Genomic DNA, 20,523 nt, shown 5'->3' with positions numbered 1-20,523 from the left:
AGGTCATCCAAGCAAAAGATCAGCAAGGAAATAAAGGCCTTAAACGACACACTGGACCAGATGGACATCACAGATATATTCAGAACATTTCATCCCAAAGCAACAGAATACACATTCTTCTCTAGTGCACATGGAACATTCTCCAGAATAGATCACATCCTCGGTCCTAAATCAGGACTCAACCGGTATCAAAAGATTGGGATCCTTCCCTGCATATTTTCAGACCACAATGCTCTAAAGCTAGAACTCAACCACAAAAGGAAGTTTGGAAAGAACCCAAATACATGGAGACTAAACAGTATCCTTCTAAAGAATGAATGGGTCAACCGGGAAATTAAAGAAGAATTGAAAAAAATCATGGAAACAAATGATAATGAAAATACAACGGTTCAAAATCTGTGGGACACAACAAAGGCAGTCCTGAGAGGAAAATATATAGCGGTACAAGCCTTTCTCAAGAAACAAGAAAGGTCTCAGGTACACAACCTAACCCTACACCTAAAGGAGCTGGAGAAAGAACAAGAAAGAAACCCTAAGCCCAGCAGGAGAAGAGAAATCATAAAGATCAGAGCAGAAATCAATGAAATAGAAACCAAAAAAACAATAGAACAAATCAACGAAACTAGGAGCTGGTTCTTTGAAAGAATTAATAAAATTGATAAACCCCTGGCCCGACTTATCAAAAAGAAAAGAGAAAGGACCCAAATAAATAAAATCATGAATGAAAGAGGAGAGATCACAACTAACACCAAAGAAATATAAACTATTATAAGAGCATACTATGAGCAACTCTACGGCAATAAATTTGACAATCTGGAAGAAATGGATGCATTCCTAGAAACATATAAACTACCACAACTGAACCAGGAAGAAATAGAAAGCCTGAACAGACCCATAACCAGTAAGGAGATTGAAACAGTCATTAAAAATCTCCAAACAAACAAAAGCCCAGGGCCAGACGGCTTCCCGGGGGAATTCTACCAAACATTTAAAGAATAACTAATTCCTATTCTCCTGAAACTGTTCCAAAAAATAGAAATGGAAGGAAAACTTCCAGACTCATTTTATGAGGCCAGCATCACCTTGATCCCAAAACCAGACAAGGATCCCACCAAAAAAGAGAGCTATAGACCGATATCCTTGATGAACACAGTTGCGAAAATACTCAACAAAATACTAGCCAATAGGATTCAACAGTACATTAAAAAGATTATTCACCACGACCAAGTGGGATTTATTCCAGGGCTGCAAGGTTGGTTCAACATCCGCAAATCAGTCAATGTGATACAACACATCAATAAAAGAAAGAACAAGAACCATATGATACTCTCAATAGATGCTGAAAAAGCATTTGACAAAGTACAGCATCCCTTCCTGATCAAAACTCTTCAAAGTGTAGGGATAGAGGGCACATACCTCAATATCATCAAAGCCATCTATGAAAAACCCACCGCAAATATCATTCTCAATGGAGAAAAACTGAAAGCTTTTCCGCTAAGGTCAGGAACTCGGCAGGGATGTCCATTATCACCACTGCTATTCAACATAGTACTAGAGGTCCTAGCCTCAGCAATCAGACAACAAAAGGAAATTAAAGGCATCCAAATCGGCAAAGAAGAAGTCAAATTATCGCTCTTCGCAGATGATATGATACTATATGTGGAAAACCCAAAAGACTCCACTCCAAAACTGCTAGAACTTATACAGGAATTCAGTAAAGTGTCAGGATATAAAATCAATGCACAGAAATCAGTTGCATTTCTCTACACCAACAGCAAGACAGAAGAAAGGGAAATCAAGGAGTCAATCCCATTTACAATTGCACCCAAAACCATAAGATACCTAGGAATAAACCTAACCAAAGAGACACAGTATCTATACTCAGAAAACTATAAAGTACTCATGAAAGAAATTGAGGAAGACACAAAGAAATGGAAAAATGTTCCATGCTCCTGGATTGGAAGAATAAATATTGTGAAAATGTCTATGTTACCTAAAGCAATCTACACATTTAATGCAATTCCTATCAAAGTACCATCCATCTTTTTCAAAGAAATGGAACAAATAATTCTAAAATTTATATGGAACCAGAAAAGACCTCGAATAGCTAAAGGGATATTGAAAAAGAAAGCCAACGTTGGTGGCATCACAATCCCGGACTCAAGCTGTATTACAAAGCTGTCATCATCAAGACAGCATGGTACTGGCACAAAAACAGACACATAGATCAATGGAACAGAATAGAGAGCCCAGAAATAGACCCTCAAATCTATGGTCAACTCATCTTCGACAAAGCAGGAAAGAATGTCCAATGGAAAAAAGACAGCCTCTTCAATAAATGGTGCTGGGAAAATTGGACAGCCACATGCAGAAAAATGAAATTGGACCATTTCCTTACACCACACACAAAAATAGACTCAAAATGGATGAAGGACCTCAATGTGCGAAAGGAATCCATCAAAATCCTTGAGGAGAACACAGGCAGCAACCTCTTCGACCTCAGCCGCAGCAACATCTTCCTAGGAACAACGCAAAAGGCAAGGGAAGCAAGGGAAAAAATGAACTATTGGGATTTCATCAAGATCAAAAGCTTTTGCAGAGCAAAGGAAACAGTTAACAAAATCAAAAGACAACTGACAGAATGGGAGAAGATATTTGCAAACGATATATCAGATAAAGGACTAGTGTCCAGAATCTATAAAGAACTTAGCAAACTCAACACCCAAAGAACAAATAATCCAATCAAGAAATGGGCAGAGGACATGAACAGACATTTCTGCAAAGAAGACATCCAGATGGTGAACAGACACATGAAAAAGTGCTCCATATCACTCGGCATCAGGGAAATACAAATCAAAACCACAATGAGATATCACCTCACACCAGTCAGAATGGCTAAAATCAACAAGTCAGGAAATGACAAATGCTGGCGAGGATGCGGAGAAAGGGGAACCCTCCTACACTGTTGGTGGGAATGCAAGCTGGTGCAACCTCTCTGGAAAACAGCATGGAGGTTCCTCAAAATGTTGAAAATAGAACTGCCCTATGACCCAGCAATTGCACTATTGGGTATTTACCCTAAAGATACAAACGTAGTGATCCAAAGGGGCACGTGTACTCGAATGTTTATAGCAGCAATGTCCACAATAGCCAAACTATGGAAAGAACCTAGATGTCCATCAACAGATGAATGGATCAAGAAGACGTGGTATATATACACAATGGAATACTATGCAGCCATCAAAAGAAATGAAATCTTGCCATTTGCGACAACATGGATGGAACTAGAGCGTATCATGCTTAGCGAAATAAGTCAAGCGGAGAAAGACAACTATCATATGATCTCCCTGATATGAGGAAGTGGTGATGCAACATGGGGGCTTAAGTGGGTACGAGAAGAATAAATGAAAGAAGATGGGATTGGGAGGGAGACAAACCATAAGTGACTCTTAATCTCACAAAACAAACTGAGGGTTGCTGGGGGGAGGGGGTTTGGGAGAAGGGGGTGGTATTATGGACATTGGGGAGGGTATGTGTTTTGGTGAGTGCTGTGAAGTGTGTAAACCTGGTGATTCACAGACCTGTACCCCTGGGGATAAAAATATATGTTTATAAAAAAATAAAAAATTATATTAAAAAAAAAAAAAGAAAAGAGAAATGACCCAAATAAATAAAATCATGAATGAAAGAGGAGAGATCACAACCAACACCAAGGAAGTACAGACAATTATAAGAACATATTATGAGCAACAATATGCCAACAAATTAGTCTATCTGGAAGAAATGGGTGGATTCCTAGAAACATATAAAGTGCCAAAACTGAATCAGGGAGAAATAGGAAATCATAACAGGCTCATAACTATTAAAGAAACTAAAGTAGTTATAAAAACATCTCCCAAAAAACAAGAGTCCAGGACCGGATGGTCTCCCAGGGAAATTCTATGAAACATTTAAAAAATTAGGGGCACTTGGGTGGCTCAGTGGGTTAAAGCCTCTGCTTTCAGCTCAGGTCATGATCCCAGGGTCCTGAGATTGAGTCCCACATTGGGCTATTTGCTTGGTGGGGAGCTTGCTTCCCCGCCCCCTCTCTGCCTGCCTCTCTGCCTACTTGTGATCTCTGTATGTCAAATAAATAAATAAAATCTTAAAAAATAAAATATTAATACATATTCTTCTGAAGTTCTTTCAAAGAATAGAAATGGAAAGAAAACTTTCAAACTCATTCTATGATGGCAGCATTACTTTGATCACCAAACCAAACAAAGACCTCACTCAAAAAGAGAATTAGAGACCAATATCTCTGATGAACATGCATGCCAAAATTCTCACCAAGATACTAGCTAATAGGATCCAACAGTACATCAAAAGGATTATTCATCATGACCAGGTGGGATTTATTCCTGGGCTTCATGTGTGGTTCAACATCTGCAAATCAACCAACGTGATAACACATTAACAAAAGAAAAGAAATTAACCGTATGATCCTCTCAATAGATGCAAAAAAAAAAAAAAGCATCTTTCTTGTTAAAAACTCTTTGCAGTGTAGGGAAAGAAGAAACACACATCAGTATCATAAAAAACTGTATATGAAAACCCCATAGCGAATATCATCCTCAATGGGGAAAAACTGAGAGCTTTTCTCCTAAGGTCAAGAGCAAGTCAGGGATGTCCTCTCTCACCACGCTTGTTCAACATTGTACTGGAAGTTCTAGCCTCAGCAAGCGACAACAAAAAGAAATAAAAGCCATCCAAATCAGCAACTTTCACTCTTTGCCATCAACATGATACTCTATGTAGAAAACCCAGAATGCTTTCCCCTTACAAAAATTCCTAGAACTGATACAGGGATTCAGCAATGTGGCAGGATATAAAATCAAAGCACAGAAGTCAGCTGCATTTCTATACACTAAAAATGAAGCTGAAGAAAGGGAAATCAAGGAATTGATTCCAATTATGATTGCAACAAAAAGTATAAGCTACCTGAAATAAACCTAATCAAAGAAATAAGTATCTGTATTCTGAAAACAATATGACACTTATAAAAAGAAATTGAGGAAGAGAAAAAGAAATGGAAAAACATCCATGCTCACAAATTGGAAGAACAAATATTGTTAAAATGTTTATGCTACCCAAAGCAATTTACACTTTCAAAGCAATCTTTGTCAGAATATGATCAGCATAGAGCTGGAACAAACAATCCTGATATTTGTATGGAACCAGAAAAGACCCTGAATAGCTAAAGGAATGTTGCAAAACAAAACCAAAGCTGGTGACATCACTATTCTGGATTTCAAGCTGTATTACAAAGCTGTAATAATCAGGACACTATAGTACTGGCACAAAAACAGACACATAGACCAATAGAACAGCATAGAGACCCCAGAAATGGTTCTCCAACTCTATGATCAAATAATCTTTGACAAAGCAGGAAAGAATATCCAATGAAAAAAAAGACAGTCTCTGCAAAAAATGGTGTTGGGAAAATTGGATAGCCACATGCAGAGGAATGAAACAGGACCACTTTCTTACACCATAAACAAAAATCAATTCCAAATGAATGAAATATGTAAGTGTGAGACAAGAATCCATCAAAATTCTAGAGAAGAACACAGACAGCAACCTCTTTTCCCATCCCATCCAACATCTTGCACAACATGGCTTCAAAGACAAAGGAAACAAAAGCAAAAATGAAGTATTGGGATTTCATCAGCATGAAAAGCTTCCACACATCAAAAGAAACAGTCAACAAAACTAAAAGCAGCCTAAGGAATGGGAGAAGATATTGTCAAATGTCTCATCAGATAAAGGGATGATATCCAAAATCTCTAAAGAACTTATCAAACTCAACTTTCAAAAAAAAAATAAAAAACCCAGTCAAGAAATGGGCAGAAGACATGAAAAGACATTTCTCCAAAGAAGACTTATAAATGGGTAATAGACACACGAAAAAATGCTCCACATCACTAGCCACTAGGGAAATACAAATCAAACCCACAATGAGATACTGCCTCACACCTGTCAGAATGGCTAAAATTAACAACTGAGGAATCAACAGATGTTGGTGAGGATGTGGAGAAAGGAGAATCCTCTTACACTTTTGGTGGAAACGCAAACTGGTGTAGCCACTCTGGAAAACAGTATGGAGGTTTCTCAAAATGTTAAAAACAGAGCTACCCTGTGATACACCAGTTGCACTCTGAGGTATTTATCCTAAGGATATAAAGATAGTGATTCAAAGGGGCTCATGAACCCCAATGTTTATAGCAGCAATGTCCACAGTTGCCAAAATATGAAAAGAGCACCGATGTCCTTCTACAGATGAATGGATACAGAAGATGTGGTATATACAATGGAATATTACTCAGCCACCAAAAAATGAAATCTTGCAATTTGCAATGATGTGGTTGGAAGTAGAGGGTATTAAGCTGAGTGAAATAATTCAAAGAATGACAAATACCATAGGATTTCATTCATATGTAGAATTAAACAGACAAAACAGATGAACATAGGGGAAGGGAGAGAAAAATAAAATAAGAGGAACCAGAGAGGGAGACAAACTATAAGAGACTCTTAACTGTAGGAAATAAACTGAGGGTTGCTGGAGGGCAGGTGGCGGGGATGGGGTAACTGGGTAATGGACATTAAGAGGTCACTTGAAGTAATGAGCACTGGGTGTTGTATGCAACTGATTAATTACTGAATTCTACCTCTGAAACTGATAATGTGGAGCATATTAATTAAATTTTAAAAATTAAAAAAAAAAGAATGAAACATTATATAACTTAAATATAGATGCAAAATTTCAGGAGCAGAAATTTAGAGAAGGGAGAAAAAGAGAAATATAAACTAAGCATAAAGTTTCAGAAAAAAAATCTCAAAATAAGAGAATAGAAATAAGCTCAATTAAATCAGTAATTATAATAAAAGTAAATGTATCAGAATTACAATTTAAAAGACAAATATTTTCACATTGTATTAAAAACAACAAAAGCTGGGACACCTAGGTGGTTCGGTCAGTTTTGCATCTGACTCTTGATTTTGGCTCAGTTCATGATCTTTGGTTCATTGGATTGAGCCCTGTGTTGGTCTCCACGTTCAGTGAGGAGTCTTCTTCTCTTCCTCTCTCTTTTCCTTGCCTTCTCCCCTCCCCCTGCTCATGATCTCTATGTCTCTAAGATAAAATAGATAAGTCTTCTAAAAAATCAATTATATTCTCTTTACAAGAAACCTAAAACAAAAAACCCCAGAGAAATTGAAAGTAAATTAATAAAGATGAACTAGGCAAATACTAACTAGAAAACACATATATATATAAATATAGATAGATAGATGATAGATAAACAGACAGAGAGATAGATAGATACCGCTATATTAATACTAGATAAAATACACTTTCAAGAAGAAACATTAGGGGAAATATTATTCCTAGTGAAATATGCAATTCACTAAGAAGATATAATTGCTTTAAATCTGTATGCATGTAATAACATAGCCTCAACATATATAAGGAAAAATTAAGGCAAACTCAGACTCACTTTATAATGTCATTTCTGAGGATGAGGATAAAAGTGTGAAATTGCTTTGCAACATAGGATATGTATTATTTTACCTTCTTTGGTGTCCTGCTTTTCTTATAATTGTTCCCAGGAATGTATATCAAAAATGGAGTATGACTAATAAATACTTTAAGATGTGGAACTGGCTAAATTAATCTGCTGGGTGGAAAGCAATAAGGATCTGCCTGATATGGGAATTAGGGAACTGATGGTCTGGTTCATATGGTGGCAAAGAATCTGGTCAAGCTATTATTAGCCATTGTTCCACTCTAGACTCTAACTGGACTGGATCTTTAGGCAACTTGGCAATAAAATGACAGGAGTATGTTGAACTACTTCAGGTGTCTTTAGTGAAAGGATACCAGAGTCAAAATCTAGGATGAAGCCCCCCGAAACAGATGGGATATAAGGAGGCAATTATTTTAGCTTTAGTAAAAGAGGTATCCGTTGCTGATAGCCGTGAAGCAGAGAAAACCAAGAGCGAGATTATCATGTGCTTTGTGGGATGGCAGCTGCTACAAAATATGCTTTGCTCTGCTTCTAAAGCTGTCCAGGGAACTATGCAATTTTCATTGTTGGAATGAAGTTACTGGGAGGAGTTCTAGGAGTCAGGCAATCCCTCCAAACCTTACCTCTCCCTTGGGATAGCGGTAGCGATATTTATCTTGGTCCCGTAGTGCAAATTCTTCAGGGTAGTGTTCCTGGATTTCCTCATAGGTCATCTCCTCACAGACACCCTGAGAAGAATTATTTGGGGATAAACGTATTCACAAGGTGACATCCATACAGCCTTTACCATAGTTCTGAGTCCAAAGATTATGGCACAGCAACACACTTGATTTTCTGTGAAGCCAGCTCTATGTTTGTGCCTATTGTGTGTGTGTGTGTGTGTGTGTGTGCACGCTCACATGAAGTGTATGGATGTGAGAGAGTGTGCATGTGTACAGGTGTGTTCAGTATGAGTATATGGTGTGTACCTGTGTATGGTGTTTCTCTATGATTGTCCCAAAAGGTTTGTAGATGTACATTGTACATTTCAATATGTATTTTATAAATATATGGGCTTAAGGATTTGAGACTGTGTTTGTGTGTATGTGTATCATGCTGGTATGTTTAAAGACATATGCCTTGTGTTTGTGTATTTGTCTCAGTTTTTGTAGTGTGTTTGGTGAGTGTGTGTGTGTGTGTGTGTACAGGGTGTCTGAGCATCTGAGAATATGCTCATATGAGGGTCTCTGTGATCTGTTTCTGTGTGCATGCACGGTGCAGGTGTTGATTGGTAGATGTGTCTGAAAGGGATTCTATGTCAGAATAGCAGGTCAATGTGTCTGTGAAGTGTATGTCTGTGATTATAAACATATTTATGGTGGATATCTATGACTATGTATGCAACCACACACATATATGCACTTACATAACAGTGCTCTCCCATTTTATAGCATTTCCCATCCCCTCTGCTCCTACCTATGCTCCAGATAAAAGAAATCTACCTCTGACAGATAAAGAAACAGATATCCACAGACATCTCAAAAGATAAGAATTAGTAAATTCCTAACAGTTTCAGAGTGGACCTTGGGGAAATATAGTCCCCTTACCCAAAGCAGGAATTCAGAGCTCAGAGAATGAGTTCCTTAGGAGCACATGAGAGCTTTCACTGAAAAATACCCAGAAGCGAGGTGGCTGGCAATGTTGGGTTTATAAGATTTCCTTTTGATTGTGTGGATTCCAGCAAATGGTAAGATTCCAGTTAGACTTTCCTGTAAGGGAGCAATAGCCTCTGGCTGTTGTATTTTCAATCATAAACCAGCCTTTCTTTAGGAGTGAATTTCACCCCTGCCATAACCCACAAACAGCTCTGCAGTGTCAAATTTCTCCACTGACACTGTCTATGAGAAAAAGTGCACTCTACTGGGTACACAAGATCCTTCCAGGTTGGCTTGGACTTTCTATTTAGAGGCATGCTCAAAGCCTCTTGCCTGCGGAAGTGACACTGACTTCATATTGACTTAAGGCAAATTGCCTAAACTCTTTGAATTTTATTTTCCTCATCTGAAAAATGAGAATTACAACAACCTCACAAAAGTGTTTTGAATATTAAAAATAATATATCTAGCACAGAATTTTCAAGGTACATTTTAAAGACTCAAGCAGTGGAACTAATTATTAATATATTATTGATCATGGAAAATAAACCAGCAATTTAGGCATCATCCTAAACTATTACTTTTTCCTTACTCCTCCCCTAGAGCAAATTGCTGTAATTCTATCCGTTAAATTTCTCAAAAATCTATTCCTTTTTCTTTCCTGTCTCCACTACTATAATCTTAGCAGTTACACACACACACACACACACACAGCCTTCTTTGTTTATGCTGGGCTCTGCCTGACATACCATTCTTAATCCTTTCTACCTGACTCACTGTTAATGAATGCTCAGCTAGGCATCACTTCCTCCAGGCAGATCCTGGCTGGGTCAGATGCCCTGCCCTGACATCTGTACATCTATGGTCTAGCCTCTCAGGGACTATATCACACATGCTGTTTTGTATTCCTCTGTTTTCTTTTTTTCTGTCTATCCTGTTTTGACCAAAAATTCAGTGAAGACAAAAATAAATCTCTTTCTCCAATACCACCCCAGAGCCTGAAACAGAGTAGGTATCCAATAAATGTTTATACCACATGTGGGCCAGAAACAAGTAGTGACTGATCTCTCATGATGAAGGGTTTATATATTTTCTTGAGTGTATTTTATAGCAATTATATGTGATATGTAGAATGATACTATATATTCCTTTTTTAATATGTGTATCTCTGTACATCTATAGCTAAGTACATGTGTATATATGTAGACACACATATACTTCTTTGCATTCATTGAAGTATATCTACCAGGCAAGCAAGTTAACCTAACTACATGAAAGTTAACTATATTTGTGATAAAGCTTTTACTTTTAGGTCTAACAATCATAACCTGTGGACTGCTACCTGATGTCAGTATAACTATAATCCAGGTGAGACAATGGGGAGGAAAAAAAACACTTTTGCAAAAGGCACATGGGGAAACCTGACTCTGAAGCAAGATTATTATGTTATGAGGGTCAGATGGTCTTTTTCTTCATTCTATTTCCAATACCACTATTTTAGTCCATTGTCACCTTTTGCCTGGATTAACGCAACCATCCCCATACTGTTCTACGTGCTCAGTCTAGCCCTTTTCCTAACTAGTTTCCACACATGATCAGAATGGCTATTTACTTATTTATTTATATTAATCAAGTATAATTAACTTACACTGTTATATTAATTTTAGGTGTATAATATAATAATTCAATAATTCTATACATTTCTCAGTGCTCATCAAGATAAGTATACTCTTAATATGCTGTGGCTATTTCACTCGTCCCCCTGCCCACCTCCCTTCTGACAACCACCAGTTTACTAAAGAGTCTGTTTTTTGTTTATCTCTTCTTTTATCATTGTTTATTACATTCTGAATATATGAAATAATATGGTCTTGTCTTCTTTTTAAGAATGTGAATCACATCCAGGCCACTTCTTGACTTAGACTGCATCTTTGGCTTTCCATTTTTAGGGCAGCATCCAAATATTTCAACATGAAGTATAAAATGCTTTGAGATGCCTCCTTTCCAACCTCATCTCCCTTATACTTCCCTTCTTACAACATTTTGTCATAGGATGTGCACTGTCTTATTTATGGCCTGCCTTTGGGCTCCATGAGGACAGAGAACATGTCTATTCTGGGCTTCACTGGATCTCCAACACACAGAACAGTGTATGGTGCATGGCTGGTTGCTGAGAAATACTTGTTGAATTAATTGTGTTCTTCATAGGAGCCAAAGAAGAGGCAACCGAGGGGATAAGCCCGAGTCAAGTCCCATTAACTACCAGGAAATTCATCGCCCATGATCTCACCGCATCAATTTCGTTCAGGGCCTTCCACTGCTCATAGGGAACACCCAGGGCCTCAGCTGTCTGGATAGTCCTCTTCATGTGGCTGGTCCACACCTTCAGGGAGCTGATGCCCTGGGACTGAATGAAGTTGGCCAGGGCATAGGCGTACTGGGGAGTGGGGTTGCAGAAGATGAGAAGAGGGGAGAGAGAGAGAGATGAAAGAAAACAGAGTAGCTATGAGATCTGCCACAAATGGTGAAATGATGATAAACAAGAAAGAGTAGAATTTAAGTGTTTCCAATTTATAAACAGAGATATGACAAGGATCAAGGGAATAGAAACAGGTATGTGTGTTTATGTATGTATATGTTTGTGTGTGTGTGTATGTGTGTGTGTGTTAATTGATGCTTGTTTAAGAAACCCCTTGCTCAGTTATTCATTCAAAGAACCCACCTCTGGCAATTGTGGAGCCTGGGACAAGACTACAAATGGAGGCACTTTACCCAGTCAACCTCCCTTCTCTTCTCATTTGTGGCTCCATCCTGCACTTGTAGGTGTTTTGAGTACATGTTTGTAGATAACCTAGTCACATGACCAAATTCTATTCACACCCCATTTCCACTGATTCCCATGATCCACAAACAGTGACTGTTTGGTCACTCCTTTGCTGAGGGCTACACACTACTGTGATATGGCCTGTTCTCAGGCGGACAGACTCTGAGATAGGCCCACACAGGCATGGAGAGCAGACTCCAGGCCAGAAGTGTAGGGGATTCTGGGTTTTGGGTACTCAGAGTGTGGTCCAGAAGTAGGGGGTGTGTGATTTGGGGACATTTACTTTTGACTCTGGGGATTCTTATTTTCCTGAGTTGGGGTCTTGGAACCCAGATTCTAAGGTCATTCAAACATATACTGAGTGTGTGTGATCATGGGCTGGGTATCAGGGTGTCCCGTTCTCAAGACAGAGCCAGTCCAGTAGGGAAACAATGACAGTACTGAAAGGAAACATGAAAGGCTGTGGGAACCCAAATGAGCAAGTGGTTTGTTCTTTTGCATAACATCATGTTATTAGTCACAGGTAGTAACATGAGGAACACTGGCACAAATGCATAGATTTATTTATATGTACACATGTGTATGTACAAATGTAAATATTTTGTATACACATTCTAATTATGAATTATGAGTCAGTAGTCAGTGTGCTCTGGCGGAAGGAGCCCTTGATTGGGAAGTAGGCAACAGGGGTTAAACTTTCCCAACTTCCTTATATGTCCCTGTGTGACCTGGAACACATCCCTGTTTCTCCGTGGCTTTATATCTTCTGCCTGTAAGTTGTAAACACCATTAGCTCACTGAACATCTCCTTTGAGCATCACATTAGATAGTGGAAGAGGAACACATAGAGTGCTCTTGACATACAGTAGGTGACAGCCTCTGTGATTGATTATGAGTGACAGCCAATGAGAAAGTGTTTTGTAAATTTCATGGTGCACTGTGCCCATAAGTATGAAGGTTGGTGCCAGGCATTTACCTGTACATGCACATGTTTGTGTTCAAGGGCAGCATGTATTGTGGAGATGGCCATGTGTCCAAACTGGGTATTGAGATGTATGGGCAGAGCCATAGCTGGCCTCAACCAAGAGACCCCTGGCTGCAGGTAGTGCCATAGGGAAAGGGTAATGCCACCAGTATCCTCTACTCTGCTCTGAAGAGTGAGATAGGTGGGAATCAAAGGTCTGAGTCCACCTCAAGGGGAGCCTGACAGTCTGAAGTAACCGAAAGGGAACCATGAGGACCAGGCCTTCCAGTGCAGTGCCATGCTTAGGACACTACCACTTCTGCAGTGGGGGATGAAGAGGGGTAGACAGGAAAGCCTGGTTTTCAATCCTGGCTCTTTTTTAATTGGTTACATGACCTGGGGCTGCTCTTTTCTCCTCCCTGGGCCTCAGCTTCCTTAGATTTCATGAACCATTAATGGTAATGTCTACCGCACAGAGCTGTTGTGAGGATTGAATAAGGTCACACTTGTGGAAGCAGAAGGTGCTGTCGCTGTGCACAGGTGCCCAGTAAAAGAGAGTGCTTCCTCCCTCCTGCACCCCATTTCCCAATTTTTCTACCCAAGCCATCCTCCCAGCAAGAACAATAACTGTGTTAACAAGCCCAGGCACAGGGCCAAACATTAAGGAAAATGTGTGCCTTATTTTATTTTATATCCTTAAGGTGCAGGTTACTATGCTTGGCTGGAGAGAAGAGAATAATGCCACAGTCAGAGATGAGCTAGAACTGGAACAGATTAAGTCCAGGGCACAGTGACCTGCCTGGGAGGGCAGGAAGGGACAGGGGAGGGCTTCCTGGGCCAAACCAGGGAGCAGAAGCTGGACCCTGGAAGGAGGTGGGAGAGAGAGGGCAGGAAAAGAGCAGTAACTGGTGGAGAACAAGTGCTGAAAATGGAATGGCCTGAAGTGGGGGTAGGGGTTGTGGCATTAGCCCTGAATAAGGGAGAAAATAGATTCAAGGATGGGGCATATAAGGGCAGCTGTCAGGGCATGTGATGGTCACCAGCTGACAGCAACCTAGGAGAGAAACCTAGGTGGGGAAAACTGCACAAGCAAAGGCACAGAGTTGAGAGAGAGAGGAGAGGAATCAGTCAGGCAAGTGTGAGGGGTGTTCACTGTAATGGGGCTGCAAGAGCAAGCAGATCTGGACAGGCATGAAGTGCCAAGACCAAGCTAACAGACATGCAGGTGTTGTTAGCACATGGGAGTCATTCAAGGATGGGTCAAGACTGAGTGACTGATTGGGTGGAAGAGCAGGTGTGACCAGAACCTGCTTTTACCCTGTCACTGACCCCCCCATCCTTAGGACCCAGGCAGTAGCTGTACCATCAGCCCCAGCCCACCTGGGCCAGCTTACCCAATGCCTCAGTGTGCCTGGGTCCCTTCTTACCTGCTTTCCCCGAGCTGAGAGGCCAGAGTCACCTCCAATGCGGCCTCTGAGGTTGAGTTCACTCTCTCCATGCCGGCATAGGTAGATGGATCGGGGTGTGACGTGGATGTTCATGAGATAGTAGACTGCGCGGCTCTGGATGTGGTCCTGTACTCGGTTCACCATGTATCGTGTGCCCACATCGAAGATCTTGATGTAGGAGAGGTGGCTAGGCCAGCCCAAGAAGAAGAAAGTGCAGCTCAGGGGATGATGATGGAGAGGCTGATCCCAAGACAAAGCCCCATCCCCACACCCTGCCTTCAAGCCTCTTCTACAATGTAGCTTTCACCTACCTTTCTGCTATCAAAATGTCATGCTTTGCCCTATTCTGGGTACCTGTTCTAGAGACTTCGCTCCCAGCCACCTTACAGAGCTCACTGGCTGTTACCACCTTCCGCTGTTTCCTTTCTTCAGTTTCAGCTTGATCCAAGCCAACTTTTCACAATCACTTTTTACACTCCAGGGATCTGGGTTCTGTTCTTCATAGTTCACACTCATGACATACTCAGAGAAAAGCAGTAATCCTGTGACCCTGGCTGCCTCCCACATCTTACTGGAAGCTCCTGAATTGTCTACACAATCTTCTAAATCTCAAGCTGAGTTCTGTACCTCTATTCTTTAAGTCCCCTGTTATGATATATTGTATTTGACACCAGACAGGCAGCTACCAGATTGTGTCTGTGCACAGTTGTGTCTGTGTGTGTAGGTCTCTTCTCACTCAGAAAGGGAAAAAAGTTTTTTTTCCCCCCTATATGTCATGCAGTCAACAAACGCACCCTCCTTTGTTCTAACCATTGTCCTTGAGGTGGGGACTCAGCATCTCCCCTTTGGAAGCTCTTCCTTCAATCAAGAACATACACTTGGAAACATGTGACCAATGCTCAACAACCCTTCCATAAACAGTCTCTTAGATGTGCCAAGTATTAGGATGTGGGGATGCAGAGATGGTCCACAACATGGAAATCCTGTGGTCCTTGCTTCAAGCCCCATTTTATCCCCTCAATTCTGTGCTCTAGTCATGAATTAATAACTATACACAGAGTGATAATCAAACTATTCAACAACCTGTCTGCAGAGGAGCTGGGAGTGAGCAACACTAATTAGAGGACTAGAACCATGGAGTAAGTCTTCTGAGGTCCCTGCTGTACCAGGCATGAGTCCTTTAGTTGTTGGACTATATGGAGTTCAAGAAGATCCCTTGGAAGAAGTGGGGAAGGCTGCACCAATGGGGTGACATACCAGGAACCCTGGATGCACAGTAGCAAAACAAGGTAAATAGAAATAGCTAAATTAACCCAAGGCAGGTAAAGCAGTGGCTGATGGGTTTGGTTTCAGAAAGCCTCATCTCTGATCTTCCTAGAGATGGCCTTTTAATCTGTATCATACTTAATCATGCCCATCCCTGTCATCTATATCCAATGGTTTCTGCAGGACATTTGCACTTGCTAAGCATTTTCTTTTGTGCATCTGGCAGGGAGTGGGGACTTCGAAATACATGAATCCTCATAATCGTCCTAGGAATCAAGGATTATTAGCTGTGTTTTATAGGAGAGGAAACTGAAGCACAGAGAGTGGAAATGATATGCTTAAGGTTACTCTCTCCAACTATCTTGTCTAAGAGTCTCAGAACCTCGTGGTGGAAAATATCTGATGTAGCCTTGTTGCCTAATTACTGTCTATTCCTGGTGCTAGGTCCTGGGTAGTTCTAGGAGAGCTTTCAACTTCTTGTTTAGTCTGACATTCTATGTACCTGCACACACTGGCCCTGCTTGGCTTCACCTCATAGTCCCATACCCACACCCATGCCCATAATTTCTCTGTTTCAATCTAGCCTTTATGATTTTGCTGGAATATTTTCTAAACTCCCCTACTTTTATTCATATTTAACTACAGTATTCCAAAATGCTGTTCTGTTTGCTTAAAGACATTCCTTTCCTGCTTTCCAAAGCTGAGCTCCTATGTATCCATTCTTTGAGAGCCAACACATTCACTCTCTCTAGGACGTCTTTGAGCCCAGAATCACATGAAGTCATTTAGAGGTGCTTCCCACTGAAAGTAATATATAAGCTAGTGCCTATCTCTACTATGTGAAATCTAAAATAAAAATCATACACTATATTATATGAGGAGGTCCCACGAAATTTTGTGGTTTTTTCCTCCATTTTGACCACATTGATGCTGGTTTTGAAATTAAAATAGTAAATACTTTACAGATTGTTTTATTCCTATTTTTGGTAGCCTCCACCTTTCTGGTACCCCAAACACATGCCTATACTGGGTAAACCTGCTCTTCCACATCTTTCTTCCCAAGCTGAGCTGAGTTTTCTCCTCTGTATTCCTTTAGCCCACTTGGTTTACAATTTCTACAATTCTGATCACCTGCATGTTCATTGGTTTCTCCAACTAAATGTGCATTCTCTCACAGCAGGGACAACCCTTCTCTCTTTGGATTCCTAGGGCACAGCTTTGGCTGGGCCCTGATACATGGATGTAAAAATCTTGAAATAAAGTCAAACTTCAGAATATGTCATCTTTAGGCCTAAACTGATTCATCAAACACTACCTGAGCACCCTCAGAATTCTATGCTGAATACTAGGGGCTTTCTCAATGCTTCTTTCACTTTAGCTTCCCTTCAAGCTCTTTTCAACATATGCTGCTAGCCTGAATGGTGCATTTGTGGAAATTTGAATAAAGTACACTTTCCTCAAGAAAGAAACATCCCCACTCCAACACACATGCCTCGGTGAGGAAAACAAGTGTACCCTTGACCTGGTTGTCTTTGCACAGTGAACAGTCTTTACAATTGTATATAAAGTTCCTGCTTCTTGCACCAAGAGTCTAAGCCTCATGTGACACTTCTTTATGATACAGGGATGTGGGAAGAGTAAAATTTGGCCTGAAGAGTGAGATAAGGGTTTGAATAAATGTTCTACTGATTCATTATGTGGCCTTAGTTAAGTCCATGCACAGTTCTGGGTCTCAATTTCTACATCTATGAGCAATGCAGTAACAATACTTGCCTCTTAGGACTTTGGTTGGGCAAAGCTGGAAGGACATTGTTTAAACTTCCTAAGGTTTTATTAACTATTTGAGGCCTCCTCATACTCGTCATTTGGGGCCATAAGGTTCTAGATGACCAGAGTCTTCTCGCATCACAACCCATTTTGAGGACTCTGGGAATATCCTATGTCTGAAACTCACATATTCCAGCTAACATGTTTCTAATTTTTAGCTGACATTATGAATGAGAGTTTCATATTTTCATGTGTCTTCCCATATATCAAGCCACTATGGAAGCTATCTGCAGATGGAAACCACCTTTCTTGACAGTATTTATACTCTTATGTACACCACAACTCAAAGAGGCCGGATAATTATTGATTGAAAAGGTACATGGGTTTATGAAAAGAGACATGAGTAGGAGACAAAATATATGGTTAGAATTCTAGTTCTACCCCTTGATTAGTGCTGGGAGCTTGGCAAGTGGTTTCATCTAAGATTCAATTTCCTCTTCTTGAAAACTTATGAACATAAGATCTATTTTGGCTTCCTTTATAGGGGTGCTGAGGGGATTCAATGAAACAAAGAAGGTGGCATCCATGTGTGAGGAATGCTTTTGAAAAAAATAAAAGCAACAACTACAGGAGGGAAGAATTTGTTCTTAGAGATCAGGGTCCTGATCTGTTCATATTGGTCAGGAAGGCACTACTTTAACACTCTCATGGACCTTTTATATATCAAAGATTTACTACCTCAGACAATTAGAACTTGGAGAGTGCTAAAGGGAAATCATTGATTCTAGCTCCCTGACGTTACAGATAGAGAAGGTGAGACCCAGAAAAGGACATTTCCACAGGTACTAAAAAACATCAAAATAGGGGTAAAGATCTAGTCCTGGATTTTAGGGTTCTGGGTTCTTACCTGTCCAGTTCATCATCCAAGGGTTGGTAGTTGACCTCATAGCATTCAATTCTCTTCAGAAAGTCTTCCAGAACCTTTTCTTGGTCACAGTCTATGTAATCAGGGCTGCCAAGTTTTACTTGCTAGGAAAAGGGAGAACAGAGGAACTGTGAGAGACAGAGACTCTAACAGTGAACTTTGGAAGTGCCCTTAGAGATCACTGAGTACAACATCCCTCATCATAAAGATGAGGAAATTGAGACTTAGACAAAAGGTCTTGCCAAGTTACAAATCAGTCAATTAAAGAGAACTTAGAATGTGTGACTTCTTATGCTTTATTTCGATGTGATTAAACAAGGTCTGTTATATTGTACTCAGTTCTAGAGAACACGGTGTTTAAGAAGAATATTTAAAAGAAGATGTGGGTTGGTTAATTGAATTTAAATGAAAAAAGAAGATGTGGTGTATATCTATATCTATATTACTCAGCCCTTAAAAAGATGAAATCTTACCATTTGCAACAACATGAATGGAACTAGTAGTTTTTTTAAAGATTTTATTTATTTATTTGACAGAGAGAGATCACAAGTAGGCAGAGAGTCAGGGGGAAGCAGACTCCCCACCGACTCCCCGCCGAGCAGAGAGCCGGATGCAGGGTTTGATCTCAGGACCCTGAGATCATGACCTGAGCTGAAGGCAGAGGCTTAACCCACTGAGCCACCCAGGTGCCCCTGGAACTAGAGGGTATTATGCTGAGTCATAAGGAATAAGAATAAGAAATAAGCTAATCAGATAAAGACAATTATTGTATGATTTCTTTAAATAATATTTTATTTATTTGAGAGAGAGTGAGCGTGAGCAGGGGGAATGGGCAGAAGAAGAGGGAGAAGCAGACTCCCTGTTGAGCAGGGAGCCCAATGCAGGACTCAATTCCAGGACTCTGGAATCATGACCTGACCTGAAGGCAGATGCTTAAAAGACTGAACCACCCAGGTGCCCTGATTTCATTCATATATGGAATTTAAGAAACAAATCAGAAGATCATAGGGGAAGGGAGGGGAAAATAAAATCAGAGAGGAAGACAAATCATAAGTGACTCTTAATCTCACAAAACAAACTGAGGGTTGCTGGGGGGAGGGGGATTGGGAAGAAGGGGGGTGGGGTTATGGACATTGGGGAGGGTATGTGCTTTGGTGAGTGCTGTGAAATGTGTAAACCTGGCGATTCACAGACCTGTACCCCTGGGGATAAAAATATATTATATGTTTATAAAAAAATAAATAATTAAAAAAAGAGACTCTTAACTATTGGAAACAAACAGGTTTGCTGAAGGGGAGGCGGATGGGGGGATGGGGTAACTGGGTGATAAGCATTAAGAAGGGCACTTGGTGTAATGAGCAATGGTTGTTATATGCAACTGATGAATCACTAACTCTACTTCTGAAACTAATACTACACTGTATGTTAATTAATTGAATTTAAATTAAAAAATTAAAAAGTTATAAAAGAGGATCAGAAATTGTGATGTGAGAAATGGCCAAAGAAGAGGAACAGGAGATTTTGGCCAGGGGTCATAATGGCATACATGTATTGAGTGTTGAATGAGAGAACATGGCATGTTGGCTTTAAATTTCTGAAAGGTTAATGTCTCTTAATTCCCCATGCTTATCTTCTCCACCCACATTTGTTATCTCAGTGAATGGTGCTATCACCCATTCAGTTACCTGAGCCTAGAAAAAATACGGGAGTCATCCTAGATGCATCTTCATCCCTCACCTCTCAGCAGGCACAAGACCCTCTCCATTCTATCTTCTAAATATCCCTCCTATTGATTTCCATTCTTTCTTGCCTGGACACTTACTCTAGGTTTGTGACTAGTTACTCTTGTCTACAGTCTTGTTATTTCTGATGTATTCCTCATACTAGCAGCCAGAAAGATATTTTTTAACATGCCCATCTGACCATGGCATTCCTGTGCTTAAAACTCTTCACCATTTTCTTATATCCTTTAAGGCACAGTGTAAACTATTTTATCAGGTGACCCATTTGTAATAATTGATTCCAAAATAATTTCTTCATCTCATTTCCCATTGCACTTCTATTCCTCTACACACTTTGCTCTAGACAACTTGAACTTCTTATAGTTCTGTGGAGATACAGTAATTAGTA

General features: G+C 40.2%; 1 protein-coding gene across 3 annotated transcripts in view; it reads right to left on the bottom strand.

Moving 5' to 3' along the window:
- PFKFB1 (6-phosphofructo-2-kinase/fructose-2,6-biphosphatase 1) overlaps nt 1-20,523 on the bottom strand; it is a 91,630-nt gene that overhangs the window by 12,755 nt on the left and 58,352 nt on the right. For 2 of the 3 annotated variants that reach the window (XM_082717451.1, XM_082717450.1), the window contains 4 exons: nt 18,376-18,497; nt 14,415-14,622; nt 11,490-11,636; nt 8,189-8,293 (listed from right to left, as the gene is read on the bottom strand). In XM_082717451.1, the coding sequence (XP_082573577.1) occupies nt 8,189-8,293; nt 11,490-11,636; nt 14,415-14,622; nt 18,376-18,497 (582 nt within the window). The remainder of the gene's footprint in view (nt 1-8,188; nt 8,294-11,489; nt 11,637-14,414; nt 14,623-18,375; nt 18,498-20,523) is intronic. The other variant, XM_082717452.1, reaches the window with a different exon arrangement.

Source organism: Mustela nivalis (assembly GCF_964662115.1).
Source record: "Mustela nivalis genome assembly, chromosome: X".
NCBI lineage: Eukaryota > Metazoa > Chordata > Mammalia > Carnivora > Mustelidae > Mustela > Mustela nivalis.
Note: the sequence above shows the minus strand (reverse complement) of the source record. Positions and strands in the feature narration are given on the sequence as shown.